The 21,535-nt window shown below is 32.5% G+C and overlaps 3 protein-coding genes across 4 annotated transcripts; all 3 read left to right on the forward strand.

Annotated features, from left to right (window-relative positions):
* Positions 1 to 2,102: 2,102 nt before the first annotated feature.
* LOC117682743 (interferon-induced protein 44-like) lies at positions 2,103 to 6,345 on the forward strand. The gene is made up of 7 exons (XM_034451006.2): positions 2,103 to 2,170; positions 2,278 to 2,820; positions 3,079 to 3,140; positions 3,535 to 3,732; positions 3,882 to 4,028; positions 4,520 to 4,691; positions 5,849 to 6,345. Exons 2-7 carry the CDS (start codon positions 2,295 to 2,297, stop codon positions 6,133 to 6,135), a joined length of 1,392 nt encoding a protein of 463 aa, XP_034306897.2. The 5' UTR covers positions 2,103 to 2,170; positions 2,278 to 2,294; the 3' UTR covers positions 6,136 to 6,345.
* A 3,481-nt stretch (positions 6,346 to 9,826) lies between these two features.
* On the forward strand, positions 9,827 to 14,551 carry LOC117682741 (interferon-induced protein 44). Of its 2 annotated transcripts, none has more exons than XM_066080818.1 (7): positions 9,827 to 9,896; positions 10,192 to 10,774; positions 11,244 to 11,305; positions 11,787 to 11,984; positions 12,117 to 12,263; positions 12,710 to 12,899; positions 13,072 to 14,551. In XM_066080818.1, exons 2-7 carry the CDS (start codon positions 10,249 to 10,251, stop codon positions 13,377 to 13,379), a joined length of 1,431 nt encoding a protein of 476 aa, XP_065936890.1. In that variant the 5' UTR covers positions 9,827 to 9,896; positions 10,192 to 10,248; the 3' UTR covers positions 13,380 to 14,551. The 2 variants fall into 2 exon arrangements, with proteins under 2 accessions (XP_065936890.1, XP_065936891.1); XM_066080819.1 differs by having other exon boundaries at positions 12,728 to 12,899; positions 13,072 to 13,608.
* A 713-nt stretch (positions 14,552 to 15,264) lies between these two features.
* On the forward strand, positions 15,265 to 19,960 carry LOC105347125 (interferon-induced protein 44). The gene is made up of 6 exons (XM_034451005.2): positions 15,265 to 16,886; positions 17,216 to 17,265; positions 17,638 to 17,835; positions 17,939 to 18,085; positions 18,458 to 18,629; positions 19,055 to 19,960. The coding sequence occupies exons 1-6, from the start codon at positions 16,364 to 16,366 to the stop codon at positions 19,360 to 19,362; spliced, it is 1,398 nt and encodes a 465-aa protein (XP_034306896.2). The 5' UTR covers positions 15,265 to 16,363; the 3' UTR covers positions 19,363 to 19,960.
* The last annotated feature ends 1,575 nt before the right edge of the window (positions 19,961 to 21,535 follow it).

Below are 21,535 nucleotides of genomic sequence, written 5' to 3' on the forward strand. Positions count from 1 at the left end.
AAACGCCTAATGCGTAAAAAATCTGATAAACTTTTTTTCTTTCAAATTATGTTTGAAACGTGCTACCCTACCTACGAGGTTATTGACAACATGATAGTGATCCTTACAAAAACAACTAGTCTTGTATGGCATTGTTTTTTTTGTTCATTTAATCATGTAAAAAAGAATATGATGTGCTAGACAAATTTTATACCATTCACTACATTACCGTCCATTATTAACACGTTTGTGTCTGTTTGAAAGAGCACTATTACTCACATAATATTTTAGGGCTTAAATCAGACACTGCAACTACAAGTATTGTTATTAAAACAAGAAGATACAATGGTCTAAAACTAAATTGCTCTGTTCATGATATAAGATAAATAAGCCAATAGTAAGATCAAAGTTAAACAAAGTATTTACCATTATTTACAAACCATGTACTACACAAAGTATAGCGATCAATTTGGAGCTGATTAAAGATTTCATAAGTTTATTAAAGTATTGCATATATTGACACTATATTTTGGATTTGAAAATATGGATTCTTAGAGCTAGATTTTGATATAAATAACAGTTATATTCATTTTGTGAAGAAAAGCATGTCCTAATCAAGCTACACTTTATGTTATTTGTGGTACAGTAAAACTTGTTTATAGAGAATTTATTTGCACTATTTGTAATATTGGTAGAAGTTTTTTTTAGGAAATAGGAAAATATAATGTTTGATTATATACTGAAATTTTAATGTTCTCTCTTATACCTTTGTATGTTTTATATGTTTCTTTTTCGACAAATCATTATCTTATTTTCATTTGTAGCTTATCTGTAGCCATAAATAGGTAGATATTCAAATATAACTGATATTTTAGGTAATATTTGTATAATTAAGGTCAGTTAAACATTTATTTTTGTGAAAATTGCAAACATTTATGTTTATCTAAATTGAATTGCTTAATGACTGTTACAATAAGATTGGCAAAATTCTAGTTCAAAAGACTGTATGCAATCAATGAAATTATTCTGTTTACACATAATTTTTTTGTAAACTGCTTTCTGCCTTTCAGAAAAATAAGGAAAATGCGTATTTTTTACATATATTGGTAAAGTTAAATTTTAAAGGGAATGTTTAAGAAAAGCTTATGCAATATCTAAAGCTTGTACTTAAAAGATGAATTTATTAAATTATCAATACTTATTGATATCTTACTACTCCATCTAATATTCATGATGTTGCTAGACTACTTATTCACATATTGCATTTTATTGATACGCCTGTTGCTCTCACCATTTAGTCATCTGAGTAAAAAAAAAATCGATGTTATTAGAAGGTTGTATAAAACTTTGTTTAAAAGCGATAGTTGGGACTTTACTATTAGCCGAAATGTTTAAGTCGTGTATTACTTTATTTTTCTAATCAGTAGAAGTTTCTTTTATGATAATTACAGAGCTTTTTTGTCATTCAAGTTCAAAAAACGATAATATTGGAAGGCTCGGGAACTCATAAACCAGTTTGAATAATAGTATATATTTTAACTTCTTGAAACACTAATTATTAATATAAAGACTATACACGTTCAACATAAACTTGTTTTTATCCGTCTTACTATATATGTTTAAAATGCATAAGTTAAACCAATTTGATCGCTCAAAATGAAAATGTTTTGATTTTGATAACATTTAAAGTTGACAAGAAATATCATAGATACATGCAAATATAAAAAATACTTTCTGACACGATATTTACATCATTATGATTGCCAACAATAATGTGTAGGTGTGTGTGTAACCCATTGCAATACGAATATCTGATTTTTCGTTGACATAGATTTAACTGGCATTGCCTATTCTTAGACCAGATGTATTGATTACTGTTCAGGTATTCTCCAAAAGTTATTATTTTCATTTTATATAGTTCAATACCAAGAAGCTATGACGGAAAAATAAGATTCAAATTCAAATTTGTATAATCCAGGCACTTACGCACGTATCAAATATTAGAAAACAAATATTGTCATTAAACATTACTTTTAGATATGTTACAAGTTTTACCTGTATTACTTTCAGCATGTTTGGAAAATAAACTTAGCGCTGCTATTTTGTGACTGCTCTTTGCTGTTGTACTTCTTTAACAGTTACAAACGCAAGTTTTAAATGTCAAATTATAAGATGTCAATGTAGTTTAATGGTAAGTATTTGAAGTACTTTTTGTATATACATGTAACTTTGAATATTGTTGTTATATTACTTAAATAACTAGGAAACAGTGCTGTTTAATGAGATTATTATCTATAGAGAGCTGATATAGAAGCATGGAAAGATCACTAACACGTCGAGACAAGAAACAAATATCACAATGGATTGGCAATGATAGTCAGTTTGAGCTTCTGTACAAAATTAGCCGAGATGGGGGTTCAGCAGAGACGTTCCATGAGTTGTGTGACAACAAGGGACCTACTGTGACCATGTTCTACAACACGGACAACAATGTGTACGGGGGGTACCTGTCAGACAGCTGGGAGAGTACCGGAAACTGGTGTACAGACCAGAGAGCGTTTCTGTTCAAATTATATTCTGCTGGCAACTGGAAACCTGTTAAGTTCCCATACGTAATAAAAGAAACCCATTTTAAAAATAAAACTCACGGACCATGGTTTTATTCGTTGACTTCAATGTATTCGTTTATAAAAACGACTAATAAACCATCGTCAAACTATTACAATTTAGACACTTCGAGTCTTTTTGACGGACACAGATTTGACATGAAAGGAGAAACCGTCCAGTCTGTGGCAAACGGTCACAACAATGTCACGGATCTGGAGGTCTACCAGGTCAAAGGTAAGAAATTTTCCCCACATACAATCATCGTTGTGCTTGAAAGCAATCATCTCACCTTTATTCTGAATTTTTTCTCATTAGGACTTTTTTCAGAAACAAAGATTTTTTTGTCTTTTTTCGAACCAAACCAAAGTTCAAATTAATAACTTACATGTAATCATAATGTATCCCAATTAGTACTTATTTCTGTTTTGTTTTTGTTGTCATTTGATAAGTGTTGCGGGACGCGTGCAACAAAATGCTCATATTCTATTCTAGAAGGTTCTTTAGACGAAGAACTAGACTCTTTTTGGAGGGATTCACCAGAATGGAGTCCACAGGTTTGTGTCATTACAAAAAACACTGACAATGATGCAATCTATATATTTATTATCTTTACACCAGAATAGTAACTGAATATGCACTGCCAAAATGACAAAACAATATCCTAACTATTTGATTGAAATCAAAAGTGCAATTGAGCAACAAAAATACAACAGTTTTCCAGAAAAAGAAAAAGTAAGCTATATGATAAAACATATTACTTAGAGCAACGATTTCTATCTTAAATACAATTGTTATTATCAAGCATAAACATAAAAGTCACACTAAAGAATATTTCAACGTACAATATATAACCATATCAAATAGGTATGCTTGTATTTTGCGCCTATATCAGTCAGCATGTCAGCTAATACATATCACTGTTGTTTTGATTTATCTTCAATCATTCAGACTTTTCCAGAATTAAAAGAATTTGTTGCAAACTACAAACCTTTTGAGGAAACAAAAATCACAGAGGTCAACATTCTACTCATTGGTCCGGCTGGTGCAGGAAAATCTAGCTTTTTAAATACCATTAACACAATTTTTAAGGGCGAAATGTCATCCCGTACATGCACTGGATGCGCAGATATTAGTCCAGCACAAAAGGTTAGCTCTCTCTCTCTCTCTCTCTCTCTCTCTCTCTCTCTCTCTCTCTCTCTCTCTCTCTCTCTCTCTGTAAAACATTATATTCGAGAATATATAATAGAACACAGTTCAAAATGATTTTTATGAATTCTCAATAATGACTTAAATAGTTTCGCAAATTCCGGGTTCGTGACCCAACTACAAAAAAGCACCTTTGTTTCCGGATCTGCGACACTCGGGGCGTGGAGGAGGGTGTCTTCATTAAAAGTGAAGACTTGGGTTTTCTTATTGACGGAAACCTCTCAGACAATTACACTGTAAGTACAGATATGGGCATTTATTATATACCCATCAATTTTCCTTTTTTGATATTGTCAATTATATAGAGAGTAAACTGATTTTACAGTTCACCACTTTTTTTTTTTAAATTATATTTAAAACTTTTGAAAAGACAGGGTATATAATAAATTTATCATTATAACAGTAACTTGATCCAAAGAGCCGGATTACGTCTCGTTGCCAGGCGCGGATCATCGGATCAAATTCGCTTCGCGTCTCGTTTCATCTAAAGACCTGGCAGCTCGACGTGATCTGACCCTTTCGATCAAGTCACTGTTATAATAATATATATGTCTTATACAAAAACTACCGGTTTGAAAAGATTGTTTAGGTACTGAGATTTTTCAAACCATCTTGTTTTCTGCAATCCTGTCTTGTTTATGGTTCCAAAACTTTGCCTTTTTTACTATTTCAAACTAATTTATACTTTTCAATATAAAGAAAGGCCTAGGAAAATATATACTTTAAGTTTCAACTCGATTCGGAAGCTTCAACAAAAAGAATTGGCTTCGTGGAAGAACCAACAGTGAAAGAGAAAATGCACGTGGTTGTGTTTGTACTTGATGGAAGTACCCTTGACGTCCTGTCAGCGGGGGTCGTCTCAAAACTTAGAGAAATCAAAAGTCTCGTGGTAGACAAAAGTAGGTAATTTGTGTTGGACAGGATAGTTATTGAATCTTTAGAGATAAAAGACATCGTCGTAGGGATGAGTAACTTGTGTCTGAAGGGTTCTTTTCAAACTTCAAGGAGATAAAATGTCTTATGGTTGATAGCAGTAAGAAATGTTTAACCAAATCAAAATATTTAGTATCAAATTACAAAATAAAATTCATATCTAGTAAAAGTAAAAATATTTGTGGATTATTAAGAAACGCATAAAATAAATATACAGTTAACCTGCTGTAAGAAAAAAAAAGATAAAAAGTATACGAAGCGTAATCAAAAAGTGTGTACATTAATTCAATACTTATCCGTAAAAGGATTGATTCGTTTTGATAAAACAATTGTTCGAACCACGTAAAATCGAAATACACTCTGTATTTGTAGTTAAGCTCTAAGTATCGTTTTAGCGCTATGTTTGCTATGTTGAAAACCTGATCCAAAGTTTGGCAGTATAATGAGCTGCATTAAAAAATACTTTGTGACGAAAACGACAGATTTTTCATTTGTATTAGTTTAGCACTTTGATGACTCAATAGAAAAAGAAATGGAAATTGTCCATCAAATATTATCGAATGGGCTATCCCATTATCAAACTGCCGATCACGCTTTCGAGCCGACTACTTGTTTATAGAAGAAGTTTGTGAAACGACGTGATAAATATTTCAAACTGGGGAATTTATAGTCCGGACCGGAATGAAGAGAAATTGGAAATAATATGCATTTGTTTATATGGATTTGAAATAAATTTTACAACTTGAAGAAAGTTTTATAACTTATATAGCTTTAAAAAAAACAGGCATGTCTTTCAATTGAATATGGCATACCGGGTATATAGCTTAAGAATTGAAAAAAATTATCACGATATCTTCAAATAAAAGGTCAGGGGTCTCGACGATGGATGATTTTCAGAGAATTTTCAATATGAATGTTACATTTTATAGTGTATTTATAGTTTATTTTCATAACTTAATGCAGGTAAACTATAATTTTATAACAAAAAGTATGTAGTGCAAATATGTTTAAGCGATAATGTATTTCCCTGTTATTATAAATATATCAATTAAACACATGCCTGTTAGTGCATACTAGTATATGGATGAAACATTCGAATCTCATGTTTTATAACTATTTCCAGGTATACCCCATTTAGTTTTCCTAACCAAGATAGACAAACTTTGTAATTTGGTGGAGAAAGACGTCAGCAAAACGTTTAAGAGTAGAGATGTAGAAGACGCCGTCAACAATGCCGCTGATGTCATGGCTCTCCCAAGATCCCAAATACTCCCGGTTAAAAATTATGAAAAGGAAACTACTCTCAATACGGATATAAACATTCTTGCTTTGACGGCTCTCCGAAAGTTGTTGGTGTTTGCAGATGACTTTCTGGAGAACCAGTATGATTGGCAACAGATTGATATGTAAATATTAAACAAAAAAACTGAGACTTTCAAAACATTGGTCTGATCCTAAATTATGGGATTGTATAGTTTGAAATAGTATTGTACATTTAATCTCATTTCTATTTGCAAATAGATGTAGCCAGTTTAAAGATAAAACCTAAGATTGTGAATATATGAATTTGAAATCCAATCAGGTGTAGATGGTCACATAGTATTGAATAAATAAGTACTAAAAGGTTTTCAATTGTTTTAATACAACTATTTTCAAACACATTGCATATAGGCAAAAAACCAATGCCACAAAATGATTACAACGATTTAAAATTTACTTTAAGCAGATAAAGCGTTCTTTTTTTTGACTGGTAATATGTCCCGATTGCAGTCTTTATTTTTTTATTTTAGATTTTATCAAGTGCGCATGACAGTCTATTACTTTTTTTGATAATAAGAATAGTGATGATAAATTCTATTCTATGTTAATTCAGTCAATAAACCCCTGAAACAATTGAACATTTACTTATGATTAAACATTTTATTATGGTTTATGAAAAAAGAGAATTTCTGAAGAAAAAAAAAAGAAAGCTTTTATTTTTACATATTTTTTTTTACCCTTATATAATGATTTTCTAAAAATCAGAAATTTTTCAAATTTGTAAAAAAAAAAACAAAAACAAAAAACAAAAAAACCCAGAAAACTTAGTATTTTTATCAACAAGTCTACAATGTCTAGTGACCTTTTTCACAATAATACTGAATGCACATGTATTATTTCAACAAAATGTAAAATAAATCCTTAACTACATAATCAGGACTCTTATATCAATTTATTTTCATTAAGTCAAATCAATTATATATGACTTTGAGAATCATAGTAACATAACTTTTTAAGTACCATTGTATCTAAACGCCTAATGCGTAAAAAAATCCGTTAAACTTTTTCTTTCAAATTATGATTGAAACCGGCTACCTTACTTATGTTTAATTAAATAGATCAAGTTGGATCAATACAAAGGTAGCAATATTTGTTTTGGTAGGTAGTTGGTGTAAATATTTTAGGGTAACTAAGGGTGTTGTAAAGTTTCATGTTTTTTAGTTTAAGTAAATTATTGATTGGCTCTCAATCAACTAACTATTTTTTTTTACCTATTTGTACTTTTACAAGTTGATTCTCTTTAAAACAGCAATTACCAGTTCCGGGATATGAATCAATTTATACGCATTTATGAAAATTAGGTGTTACATATTCAACAGGCATACGGTCAGGAAAACCGCTTAATTAGAATAAACTCAATATTTTCCTTTTATTTCCTTTTATTTAATATACATGAATCTCTTTATATAGCTTCGATATCAAATACAATGATATAGTCTTCAAATTACCATGACTTTCAATCTCTCATTAGAAACTCATTAGAAACTCATTAGAAACTAAAAAAAACATACGATGTCTATAATAATTCCCATTATTTCAGATAGTGAAAAGGTTGTCTAAAAAATCGCGCATACCTTTCAAAAATTTTGACAATATGAACGCATTACTCGTGCACAAACAGAAGAACAAAAAATCAATGGGTCGGTGGTACTACCTTCTACAACCCTGACAAAAAGTCAATATAAGCTTGAAAGCTGGAGAGTAAATAGCCGTGTTTTTTTAATTGTATTTGTTATATTAAAATGCAAAATCATTTGAAAGGCATTTTTAAAATATACAAACACGTATTGTTTATGAATGGGTGTGGGCAGCTTCATCAAAATCATCTTGACAAGCAATTAAAAAAGGGTGAATTCTCAAATACATGGGAAAAAACCCTAAATGTAACTTCAATTCAATTAGAATTCCTTATTTGCAGTTTCATTTATTGCATACAAAACTGGATGGGGGGGGGGGCAAATCCGTGATATTTTCATTTATCATATAAAGTTAAGAAAAGTGCCAGCTGCCAAAAAAAAATCGGGAGAGGGAAGCAGCCCCCCCCCCCCTTCATGGCAACCCCGATGCTGTGATGTAAACGTATGGATATTCGCATGATCATAACGGACTCGTCAACTATAATAATCAGTGCGCAAAAATTATGAATGAGACACTATGGCGTAGACTGGTCCTCTGTCTCTATCGTACGAAAGATATCGCGCATATCAGACAGGCATTGCCAGTCCACACTATCGTGTTCACGCAACGAATGAACTCACCAATGGCAGAAATCCATGGGGAGGGGGTCAGATAAATTTTTTGACATTTATTTTGTAACAACTACATACATGTATATTATACTTTTGATCGGATGTTTTGGAAGAAATCTAACGAATTAAAAAACACACTTGATTAGTAATTGTTAAATGTAGTAATGTACATTTAGTAAGACACACGAGTTATGATCCCTTTTCAAGGTTAATGAAATATCCCAACCGAACGAAAATCGGGTCAAACCCCGCTTCGGTGATTTAGTTCTTCCAGTAAACATTCCAGCTGTATAAAAATATATTTGTTTTAATCCAGACTGATGACTCTCTAGTAATAATGATAATCCAACACCAGTTGTTACCTACATTGTACCGCAATAGACAATATGTTACAAATCGCTGCGATGACCCCTTCTCCCCTTTTCACCGTTCAAATATTGTGGAATGCCGATCTATTTTTAAATCAGGATTACACACGTGCACTGCATGGTGAACGTCCATTTTACTTGAAAACTCTTGCTCGCTGTTGGTATTACATGCCATGTAACATTTTCATAAATTGTGAATGTAAATGCTGACATCTTTAACATGCATCAGTTAACTTTTTGTAAAATATCATGATATTGCTTGTCACACTGTCTGCACTGTTTCGGAGAATGCAACTTTTAAACCTTAGATATGCCTGACATCATGACGTCAGGCAATTTTACTTCATTGGTACTTTCCGACACATCTCGGGATTATTTATACATCATAAAGATTATCTAACGAACGGGGTTATTGAAAAATCTATAAAGGTGTTCGACCCCCGATCAGTTTACCTGTTTAAACAAAAATATGGAATGAACATTCATAAGAAAATGCTTTAAAGTTATTTCCATCAATTCCATTATTTTTACGATGATACTTGGTGTCTCGTAGATGTATGATAATATTGTTTAAATGTTATTTTTTGACCCGCATAACGAATTGTTATAAAAGTAGATTAGGACAGTCACTTTCGCACTTCAAGAATTATCTTTATTTTTATTGTTTACAGGTTTTTATAATCTGAAAAACAAACGTTGGCCAAATCATAAGAAAAAGATTAAAAGTTTGGTACTGAATAAAAATAGCGTCGAATATTACATTTTTTCTGTCAACTATGTTTCAATGTTATTGACTGTTTTGAAGAGGCAATTTGTACGATTGGTAATTCTGTTTTACTAGTAAGGTGTAATAAATAACTTGACATTTCTCTGTAACAAAATATAAGTAAACAAAATTGGAAAATAAATCCTTAACTAATTAAGATTTTTGTATTGGTTTATTTTGATTGAGTCAAATTATTTATAAATTTAACTTTGAGAATCATGGTAGAAAATGCTCAAGTACAATTGTGTGTGTATATATATATATATATATATATATATATATATATATATATATATATATATATATATATATATATATATATATATATATATATATATATATATATCAGCGTACATAATCAAAAATATTTATTCTTCCCTTTTTACGTTTAGTTTGGCCTACCGTACATATGCTTATTTTAAAAAATCGGTGAGTTAAAACAAAACGAAAGTAGTTGTGTTTATTTTGGTAAGTTAGTGGTAATTTAATATTTAAGTGTAGCTAGGAGCATCGTAGTTAATTTGTTTTTCTATAAAGTTAAGCAAATCGTTTGAAGTATTTGATAACTATTGATCGGCTCTTAAATGTATGAATGTAGATTTTAAGAAGTTATAAAGTTGTTACATTTTTAAAAGGTGCACAGTAAGGAAAGGCGTTCCTACATCTATTGATAAAGTCTTGAATTTAACTTTCTACACTCTCATTAAAAAGTGGATTTGCTAAAAAATAATAACACTGTTTGTAATATTTCCCATTGTTTCAGACAGAGAAAAAATTGTGTTTTAAACAATCACGCACACCTTTTAGACATTTCGACAATATGAACGGGTTCCTCGTGCATAAACACAAGAACAAGATATCAGAATGGATTGGTGGGGATAGTAGGTTTGAGCTCCTTTACAAATTAAGTCGAGACGGAGGGTCAACAAAAATGTTCCATGAGTTGTGTGATAACAAAGGACCCACAGTGACCATCTTCTACAACACAGACAACAACGTGCATGGAGGGTACCTGTCAGACAGCTGGGGAAGATCTGGTGGATGGTGTACAGATCAGAGAGCGTTTCTGTTTACATTGTATAGTGCTGGTCACTGGAAACCAATAAAATTTCCTCACATTGATGGAGAAACACATTTCCAAACTTTTAATCGTGGACCTTGCTTTTATTCATTAAACAGTTTTCACATGTATGTTAAAATGGAAAAAAAAATTCCGTCAAACTTTTACAAATGCATAACAACTGGTCTATTTGACGGGCAAAGATTTGACATGAAAGGAGAGACTGCCCAGTCTGTGGCAAACGATCACAACAACGTCACAGATATGGAGGTCTACCTGGTGAAAGGTAATGTATTATCATCATATCATCAATATCTTTTTAAGACACTACGTCACAAGATGGCGATTTAAATGTTTTGTTAAACTGTTAATGTCGTCGAAGCTCAGTGGTTAAAGTAGTGTGCTTTGGAACCGCAGATCGTGAGTTGAAATCCCCCTGGAGCTTTTGCCTATGTTAACTGCATTATATTTTTTGAAAATGTAATTTTTCATCCAAAATTGCACATATTGTGGCCTTAAATCTAGGTCATTGAAAGCGTTTTTAAGAAATAAAAAATATATTTACAATCAAAGTTCTGTAAGAAACAATGTATAATCATGAGTGGATTTTTTCTCTCTGAGTATTCATTAGCTCTATACCTTGAAAATGTTCACATCTTTATGCAGAGATTTTCGTCTCAGGGAAGTATGTATAGTATTAAAAAGGTAACGCCCAAAAAATCTTCTTATTTGATGACTTTGTGCCTGAATTTTAGATGGTTTACCAGACGAGGAACTACAGATTCCTTGGAGGGATTCTACAGAGTGGAATAATAAGGTGAGTTACACAACTTTGTGAGGTAACATATTTGCTACATCAGAATAAAATATTCGATCGTTAGACTAGTTGTCCTTGAGCACCGATTTTAATAACATTAAGGAAAAGTTCTTCAAATACTTTTATATGTTATAAAGTACATTTATACCCTATCGGATTGTTTGCAAAAAAAAATAAAATTTTGACCAAATTTTAAACAACAATGAGGTGCTTTAATTGATATATTAATAACGATATTTATTTTTATCTTGGCTTTTGAATTAAAGATTTTTGATGCAAGTTATATCATTTTTCCAAAAAGGTTAATCAAAATCCATAGTTTAAAGTAAACTGAGGAATGTATGTGGTAATAAGGAAGCTTACCATGGGGCTGATATCAATTATATAGTCTTAACATCGAATTAGCATATTTTTTAACAATATTTTCAAGTCAATTTGCATTTATCTTTAAACTAACACAAATATGTGTCTTATGTTTGAGGGTTTTCAAGAATTAAAGGAATTTATCGCCACTTACGAACCGTTTGCTGAGATGAAAATTCCGGAAGTCAACATTTTACTGATTGGACAGGCCGGCGCCGGAAAATCCAGTTTATTCAACACCTTCAACTCAATCTTCAAAGGTGGAATTTCCTCCCGTGCATGTTCCGGAAGTGCAGAAAAAGGCATCACACAAAAGGTGCTCTCTCTCTCTCTCTCCCTCTCTCTCTCTCTCTCTCTCTCTCAGCACCAACAATACTCATTTTGCACGATTACATTGATATCTTAAGATATAGACTTTTTCTTTTCAATATTAATATTCCATTAATAGTTCGATAAATTACGGATCCGTGACCCATCCACCAAGAAATATCTTCGTTTCCGAATATGCGATACTTGTGGAGTAAAGGATCGGATAAACATCAAGAACGAGGATATTGGTTTTATTATGGATGGAAACCTCCCAAATCATTACACGGTAAATAAGAATTAAAATCAAAATCTAAGGAGAATCTAAGAAATTTTGAAAACAAAATACAGTGTACATAATTCTCTAGGAGTCAGCACATTTTAAATTTAAAATGAGAATGACGCCAGTTATTAAAAAAGTAACCGAAATCATTATATAGTAGATGATAATCTAGGATTTATACTTTAAACTTAAAAGAAGTATTAATCAAAATGACAAGGTATGTAAGGAAATAGGAACATCGTTAATCATCCCACTGTAAAAAAAAATATAGAACTTTTCGAGCAAATTTCAGAAGTCATTCTTACTGTAAATCATATAACTTTTGAAGCAAATTTCAGAAGTCATTCTGAAAATGATTGCACGATATGTGAAGTTCCGCCTTCTATTCTTATTGTTACTTATTCGCTATGCTTTTAAGTATATGACAATTAACTAAAATGTGTCTTATTCAGTTAACTCAATTTCTTCAGTTTGACCACGAGACTGGGGCGTCAATAAAAAGCCCTGGCTTTGTCAAGGAACCAACAATGAGGGATAAAATACACGTGGTCGTTTTCATTCTTGACGGGAGTAACCTGAACTTTCTTTCATACGACGTTGTTAAAAAACTTCAAGAGATCAAAAGTCTTGCTATTGATAGAGGTTTGAACTTTGAAAAGTCACTTAATAAAAAATGAAAGCAATATCTAAATTATTGCAATGAATTATTCTCGTTTCTTTGGTGAATAAATATAAACGTGCATTAGTATATTCATTAACGAAGTGTTAGATTTTACTTTAGTAGCTAATACTCTGAAACAATAAACTCTTATAGGTGTTTCTCCCTTAGTTTTTCTTACGAAGATCGACGAAATTTGTGAATTGGTCAGAGATGACGTCAGCAAAGTGTACAATAGTAAAATTGTAGAAGATGCTGTCAACAAGGCCGCGGATCTCTTCGCTATCCCAAGATTGCATGTACTTCCGGTCAAAAATTATGAGAAGGAATCTGAACTCCTGACCTGTATCAACATTTTGGCTTTAACAGCGTTGCGAAAGTCGTTGATGTTTGCAGACGACTTTCTTGAGAACCAGTATGAGCTAAAACAAGAAAAAATGGAGACGTTAAATAAACAGGACTGAGGCCCCCAAACGTTTTAGGATTCTCTGAGGAAACGATTAGAACTTCTTTTGTGACGTTTTGGGGTTAACTTCGTGTAAATTAAGGATGAAGTAAAATAAAAGTGAATTAAAGCTACAAAAAAAAGAGATTAATTATATGATTTTTTGTTTGGGGAAGGCGTTAAAAGCAACAAATGTACATTCGATGTAATTTGCATACTGGTAAATGTTCATTTATTTGGCCACATGTATTTATGACAGAAAAACCTAAAAACCAACGTGTATAAATCTGTTCTGCTACATGTTACATGTAAAGGACATAAGACTTAAATTATGAGTCCCCTACCGGTTTCACCGGAGGGGACTATAGCTTTCCTCTGCGTCCGTCAGTCCGTCTGTCCGTCCGTCCGTCTGTCTGTCCCACTTCAGTTTTCCACTGGTTTTTTTCTTTATGCGTTGGACGAATGATATGAAACTTGCTGAGCTGCTTCAAAATATCAAACTACAGATCAAGTTTATACTTTTGTGGCGTCTGGTTGACATATTTTCAAGAAAATTATTTTTTTATATTCCAATTTTTTAATGTTCGGGTTTGTTATCGGGCTCGGTTTGTATCAAATAAACGAGGAAAGTATGTTGTCAGTAATAATATCGTGCATTACTTGGACCATTCCTTTTATTGTTTCTAACAAACAAATAAGTTCTGTAAAATAGTATCAAGCATTGTGTTGTAAATTTAATCGACAGGGTTTTTTGTATTATTACAATCGGGTTCGTTATCGGGTTGGCCTGTTGAGACGGTAAGAAATGATATTCTGCATAACAGTGCATTGTTTTCACAAATTTCTACAAACCGGTAGGGGACGTGTATTGCTTATGCCATACTCTCAGAATGCTTGTTTATTCTGTGATCGAGAGAACTGTTAAACTGTTTTACTTACAGATCTAGAATGACAGATTAAGACTTTTAATTCTCTCTAAGCATTTAATCAACTGTGTAAAAAAGACAATATCACGTAAACCTGTTAACAAAGATGATCATGGTATGTAGCAACCTCTAATGATACACAGTCCACTGACCACTGATAGAGGACGGTGTATCATTAGAGGTTGCTACAATGGTTCTTACAACAAAAATAGTGTTGTGTGGAGTTTACTGTATTGTTAAATGAATGAATGTTTATTTCTCTCAAATTAATCATATTAAAGGTACATGATGTACAAAAAAAATATTTACAAATGTACAAATGCTAGGTCAAGTTAGAAAGAGTACAGAGTTAAATAAATCGAGCTAATATTTTTTTTAACAAATATGGACATTTTTTTTATGAATCAATGTCATTGGTATTCATAAAATTCCTAAATTAATAACATTTGTTGAATTTTTTTTCAAGTAATTTGATGTGGAATAAAAAAATGCTTGGCATTCCATAATATAGTGGTATTCGTCACCCAAAGTGTTTTATTACATAATGAACAAATTCTGTGACATCTTTCTATGTTATTCCATCTTCCAGTTTCAATAGGTTAAATTTTGTAAATATGAATCTTTAATCATTTGGAAGTTTCATAAGAAAAATTTACAGTCCAACGCTTTTTTAAAGATCGTTCCCTCGATGATTAATATTATGAGCCAGGCTAAGGTTGGTATCGTATTTTAATTAATACTGAGTAAAGTGAAAATGTCTTTTGGCTGTTCGAGACAGCATTGTTAGATCACTACCTGTGTGATATATGGATTTTATTTCACAAATATTTTTTACCTACCTATAGTTGTCTTTAAACTTAAAATATAAGTTTTAAGGATTGCCTGGCACAAAAAAAACTTTTACAATCTATTTATAGAATGGTCAGTTTACCGTCTTTACTGTGAAAGTTGAAAGATAGTTTAAAGGATTTAAAAGTAACAGAAGGGGGTTAACTCTACGTGAACTATCACACAACCCGCAAAATGTATTCCTTTGTGGTTGATATGTTACACCGTACTTGAATAATCAGAAAATGAAACGAAAGTAGCAGAGTTGCACGGTTTGTATAATTTTATTGTTACTTTGAACAATGTAGTTTCTTAACGTTAGACTTTATACCTCAAGGAGCTCACATAGTAAACGTGAACTATATAACAAATGAACGGTTTAGGCAACCAACAGTTGCAGACTAACTTATTTTGATAGGAGCAAGATTATTCGTGTTCTTCTTTCTATTCTCCTTGCAAGTTGCCCGTTAGCACATATCACCTAAACCTGTATTTTGATATCATCAATGATTAAGATGCATATCTGCATGATGAATCAAAATGACGTCATAAATTTTTAGTATTTTAAATATCAACTTTTAAGTACATGTAATGCATCTTAGATATTATTAATAACGTACATGTAGGCCTAACATATTCCTTACTCTTTTATCCTACTGATAATAGTTAACTTAATCACAGGGGCTCGTCACGAAGTTTTTTCAATATAAATATTGTATAGAGGTGGTAGATATAAAAGGTTGCAAAAACTTCGTGACGAGCTCCTGTGACTTAATTTAAAATTTTTATATCGCATCAATGCACGTCGATTGGGTTTTATTGCATGATATGCATGTAAACATAAGGCATAAGGTTCACTATTACCGTACCTTTACATAAATATTACAAAAGAATGTGAATTTTTATCTTTAAACTTGAATTTGGACTCAAATATCCTTTAAATTATACCATAGGTAATATCAGTCACACTGTGGTATTAAATTCGAATTAATTACTACTAACAAATCATAGTCCCCACCACTTAGCAATGAATGAAATGATCACAATGCAAAAAAAAACCACATGTATCTTTAATTTAACTTAGCGATTAACAAGTATACTCATATAATAAATACTAGAAAATGATGCCTTCAACTCGTTTAATAAAATATATAAAACTACAGATTACTTTTCAAAATTGTTACAAGACTACATATTATTCATTTCTTCAGTTTCTTTGTATGCACATTTGTTTTAAAGTTTATAAAGCATGGCGGGATTACTTACACGTAAAGACAAGAAACAAATATCACAATGGATTGGCAGGGACAGTCAGTTTAAGCTGCTATACAAAGTAAGCCGTGATGGGATGTCCTACCAGAGGTTCCATGAGTTGTGTGACAACAAGGGACCTACTGTGACCATCTTCTACAACACAGACAACAACATGTACGGGGGGTACCTGTCTGACAGCTGGGGGAGTACTGGGAGCTGGTGTACAGACTTAACTGCGTTTCTGTTCAAATTACATTCTGCTGGCAACTGGATACCAGTTATGTTTCCTTACACACGTGGAGAAACTCATTTTAAAGCAGGCAATCATGGGCCATGGTTTCATTCTTTGGCTTCATGCTCAAATGATGTTTTAAAAAAAACAGAGGGCGGTTTCTATCAACTTTTTTCTGAATATGATTTCTTTGACGGGCAAAGCTTTGACATGAAAGGAGAGACTGCCCAGTCTGTGGCAAACGGTCACAATAACGTCACAGATTTAGAGGTCTACCTGGTCAAAGGTAATTGTTATTACTAGATAGTCAAAGGTCAGTATATATTCATGTCAGTATATTCATGGACGTCATCATCATGAAAACGTTAGAAAAAGTGTATCAGGTTTGTGAATGAAGATAATTTGTCAATTCACATGCATTTATTCATATTGCAATGACTTCAATAGTTGAGGTAGCATGTAAATATACTTATCATTTGCTAAAGTAGTTGTTGGGTTCTGTTATCAGTATCTCAGAACAAAAATATATGTGTACATTTACTGACGAAATGAAATGTGTGTACAATATACATGAGAGCTTGTTATAAATTGCCACTGTTGTTAATGGATTGCCAGATGATGAACACGAATCTCCCTGGAGGGACTCACCAGACTGGAGTTCACAGGTACGCCATTGACAAAACATATCTAATATGCACTAGTAACATTGCATTAACTTTTACTCGAACATTTCAAATGAAACTTACAACAACCACTCATTTCCAGTAAATAAGATTATTGTATGTGTGGTTTTGCCGTATAAAATTCAAATTAATTGTTGCGGTTCTGTTCTGTAATTAATAATCTTATACTACATATTTTCACAACATATAACAAGATATAGTACTATTATATTGCAATCTCGATGGCGCTTTGCATATCAAAAATAATCAAAAAAATAAAGAAATATCAGTAGGTTATGATCTGATTATTTTAATTATCCGATGAAATACTACTGACATGTATTTTGTTTCTTGTGTACATGTACAATTTTTCAGACTTTTCAAGAATTAAAAGAATTTGTTGCAAATTATGAGCCCCTCGAGGAGATGAAGATCAGTGAGGTCAACATTTTACTGATAGGACAGGTCGGAGCCGGGAAATCTAGCTTCCTAAACACCATCAACTCAATCTTCAAGGGCGGGATATCCTCCCGCGCTTGCACCGGAAGCGCCGAGAGCAGCCTCACTAAAAGTGTGAGTCGAGGATTCTGATACAATTTAAAATAAACTTTAAGTCAAACATTCAATGCTTAAAGATATTTTGAACGTTCAAATCTTCAAATCAACTCTTTATCAGTTTGAAAAATTCCGCGTCCGTGACCCTTCGACCAAGAAATACCTCCGTTTTTGGATTTGTGACACAAGGGGGGTTGAGGAGGGACTGTCCATCAAAAGTGATGACCTAGGCTTTATTCTGGACGGAAACCTCCCAAATCATTACACGGTATTGTTGTGTACTTTCTCAGCTGATAAATAATCAATGTGTCTGTATATGGATAGATTTTAAGATGATACATGTAATAGCACAAGGGGGAGGTTGATAAAGAAAGCCCAAATGGTACAGTCAAGCCACAATCGTTCACAACTTTGACATCAGGTACATGTAGCTTGACAGTAAAAAATGGGCACTGAAAATTTTTCAAGAAAACACGAATCACTTGCATCGATACGGAGGTTTGACAGATTCTATAAGATGATTGTAATCTTTCATATCTCTAATGCTGCTGTACATGTTAAACAACAAAACATAATGTATCTTTTAAGTAAAATACAGCCTCACAATACAAGTAACAGAGGTGTGTCAATCTGCTTTCAGTTTAACCCTGTAGAGAAAGCATCAACAAAAACTCCAGGCTTTGTCAAAGAGCCCACGGTGAAGGACAGGATACACGTGGTAGTGTTTGTTCTTGACGGAAGTACCCTGGATGTTCTGTCTGAGGGGGTCGTCTCAAAACTCAAGGATATCAAAAATCTGGTAGTGGATAGGGGTAAGTAACTTCTCTCTCTGGGGGTCTTTACAAAGCTCATGGAGATGAAAAGTTTCGTGGTAGATAGGGGTAAGTAATTTCTGTCTGGGTTGCAGGGGGAGGGGGGTGTATTACAGAACTCAAGGATATCAAAAGTCTCCTGGTAGATATAGAAAATAACTTCTCTCTGAGGGCCTTAACGAAAAGAGATTGTTAAAAGACTTAAAACGAAATACAAAAATCAATTTTTGTGTTAAATGTCTCTTGGTGGACAGGTATGGTTTTGTAAGTGTGATTTGCTTCAGTCTCTGGTGATTTGAGGTGGGTAACGTCTGTCAAAAAATTAGAAGGGGCTAGTCAATATTAAAAATGTTTGTGACACAGGAGAAACTTCAAAGATTAAATTTTGTACAAGTGTAAAATTGTGCCATCTTTTTGGTTTCTAGGTGTACCCCAGTTGGCTTTTCTAACAAAGATGGACAAGATTTGTGAAACAGTGAACAAAGATGTCAGCAAAATGTTCACGAGCAGTGCCGTAGAAGATACCGTCAATAAAACCGCTGACATTATCGCTATCCCAAGATCCCATGTACTTCCGGTCAAAAATTATGAGAAGGAAACTCAACTGAAGACGGATATAAACATCCTTGCCCTGACAGCTCTACGACAGGCGCTCATGTTTGCAGACGACTTTCTGGAAAACCAGTATGAACTGGAACAAGAAAACTCGCAGACGTTAAACACGCGGGACTGAGGCTGGTTTTGGTGCTACCTGGTTCAGTTGAATTGCCTATAACTAAATGAATTTTCTTAAGAGTAATTCCCGACTGTTCTCATTTTGGAGATCAAACATTATAGCATTTATCTGAGTGTTTTATTTTCAGAGAACGCTTGCTTCATTATGATTATAAATAAAAGGAGACTTTAAAAACTATTAGTGTTATCCACATCTTAATGAAAAGGCAACTTTGATTGTTTGAAAATGAAGGCATTATGACTTCTAACACGGTGCCTTAAATTTAAGTAACTCTTGTAAAAGCGACATTTCGGAACGAAGCGATAACCTGATATAGACGAGTCCTTACTGTCCCTCCTGTTCAAGGATACATCATTACAATCAATATCATTCAAACATCATGTTATACATTGTAAAGTTAAAATATCGGTAAACAGCAATGAAAATAAATTGTTGTTGTGCCTTTCAGAGGAAATCGACGCTATATTTTTCTCATAACAAAAATAATTTAAAAGCCCTACCGGTATATCAATTTCTATTTGACAAATATGTAACGTTATTGCATGTAGAGACTTTCTGATGAACAAAAGACCCATCACAATGCACGTATATTAACTGTGGAGATCTTGATTTGTGTTTCATAATACCAAAAATTGATTTTTCATTTGTGTTCTATCTATTGTGATTAAAAGATTTAACTGTGATTCATTTCGGATTTAGGAACATTGCTTTTATGCTATGGCTGTTCAATGAATGTAAACAGCGTTAATCAAGGTTAAAACACTGCAGTGATGGCATTCCTTTGTTCCTGCAGTCTAAAATTTTCCTGTGACATTCCTATATAAGTAAGCTTCTTAAGGTGACTCTATACACCCACAGTTTATTCCAATTTTCAATAGAAGACCACAAAACATATAGGCTACTTATTAATTATCAAAATGATGATAGGGGTACTATAGGTAATTTTAAAGAATTTCTAAATGTTTTTTCGTGTTTTTGTAAAATAATTTGTAAAAAGTTAACTAAAAAAATTATGTCATATGATGAATATTTCTTTCGGACACCTGAAAATAAATATAATACTAAGTCTTCTTAACATTCAAAAATGTCATTATTGCAATTTTTTTTAGAATTTCCCCAAAACATAATTTTTTATATGTTCTTACTCTGTTGACAAATCATCTGAAAAAGCTGCTTGACGTTATAAGAAATGTATTTTAATAACTCTGACATAAAAAAAAATTGAATAAAAATCATTGCAAATAAACACAAAAAATATTTTAAATTTTATTTGGTATGAAAGTTCCTCATGTAAGAGTTATCGTTCCTAAGTCCCAAGGCCCAAACATCTTGGGGACTCTTCATTTCTGAGTTGAAGACAATTTCCTAAATATCATGATGGAATGATAAATACATACATATTTCATTATAGGCCTATATAAGTGAATTCATTCGCTTTAATGCAAAACTAAGTCAAATAAATAAAGGGGAAAATTAACTCATAGGATTTATGTATCTCAACCTGAGAGAAATTCAAAGCCACCCTCCCATTTCCCTTATGGTGGTTAGGAATATCTGTCAATATTAATGTGGATTAAAGTATACTATAATTGAAATACTTTCACCGGTTTAGAATTTTCTTTCACAGTATTCAACCAAAAAACACGTTTTAGAAAATTTTGGAAAGTTAAAAATTTTATTTTGGAAAGTTAAAAATTTTATTGTCCTCAACGGGATTTGAACTCATGACCAACAGGTTTGTAGTGAACCCACTAACCCACTGCGCTACACTATAAGTTGTCAAAAAACGGAAAGAAACTATTTAAAAAATTTAACTTGATTTTACTGTTTATTTCGGTAAATAATACGACATAACGTGAAGGTGTCTCATTACTTGTAAGTTAGGATTTTTCCAATTAACTCATTAATCTAAGACTATTCAATTAACAAATTTATAAAAAGAGTGGTCACCATACAATTTGCCACAGTTTAAATCAGCCAGAACCGGAACTGCATGCTTCCAGATTTACTTTTTTGCGCACTGCGTCATCAAAAAGTGGTGTATAGAGCCACCTTAAAATCAGAACGTTACCAATAGTTACAGTACTTATATCGTTCAAAATCGGACTGTCTCAGGTAAATCAAAAATGAAATTCAATGGCAGTGTTTTAAGTACGATATATATGCCTTA

The sequence above is a fragment of the Magallana gigas genome, chromosome 4 (assembly GCF_963853765.1).
Source record: "Magallana gigas chromosome 4, xbMagGiga1.1, whole genome shotgun sequence".
Classification (NCBI taxonomy): domain Eukaryota; kingdom Metazoa; phylum Mollusca; class Bivalvia; order Ostreida; family Ostreidae; genus Magallana; species Magallana gigas.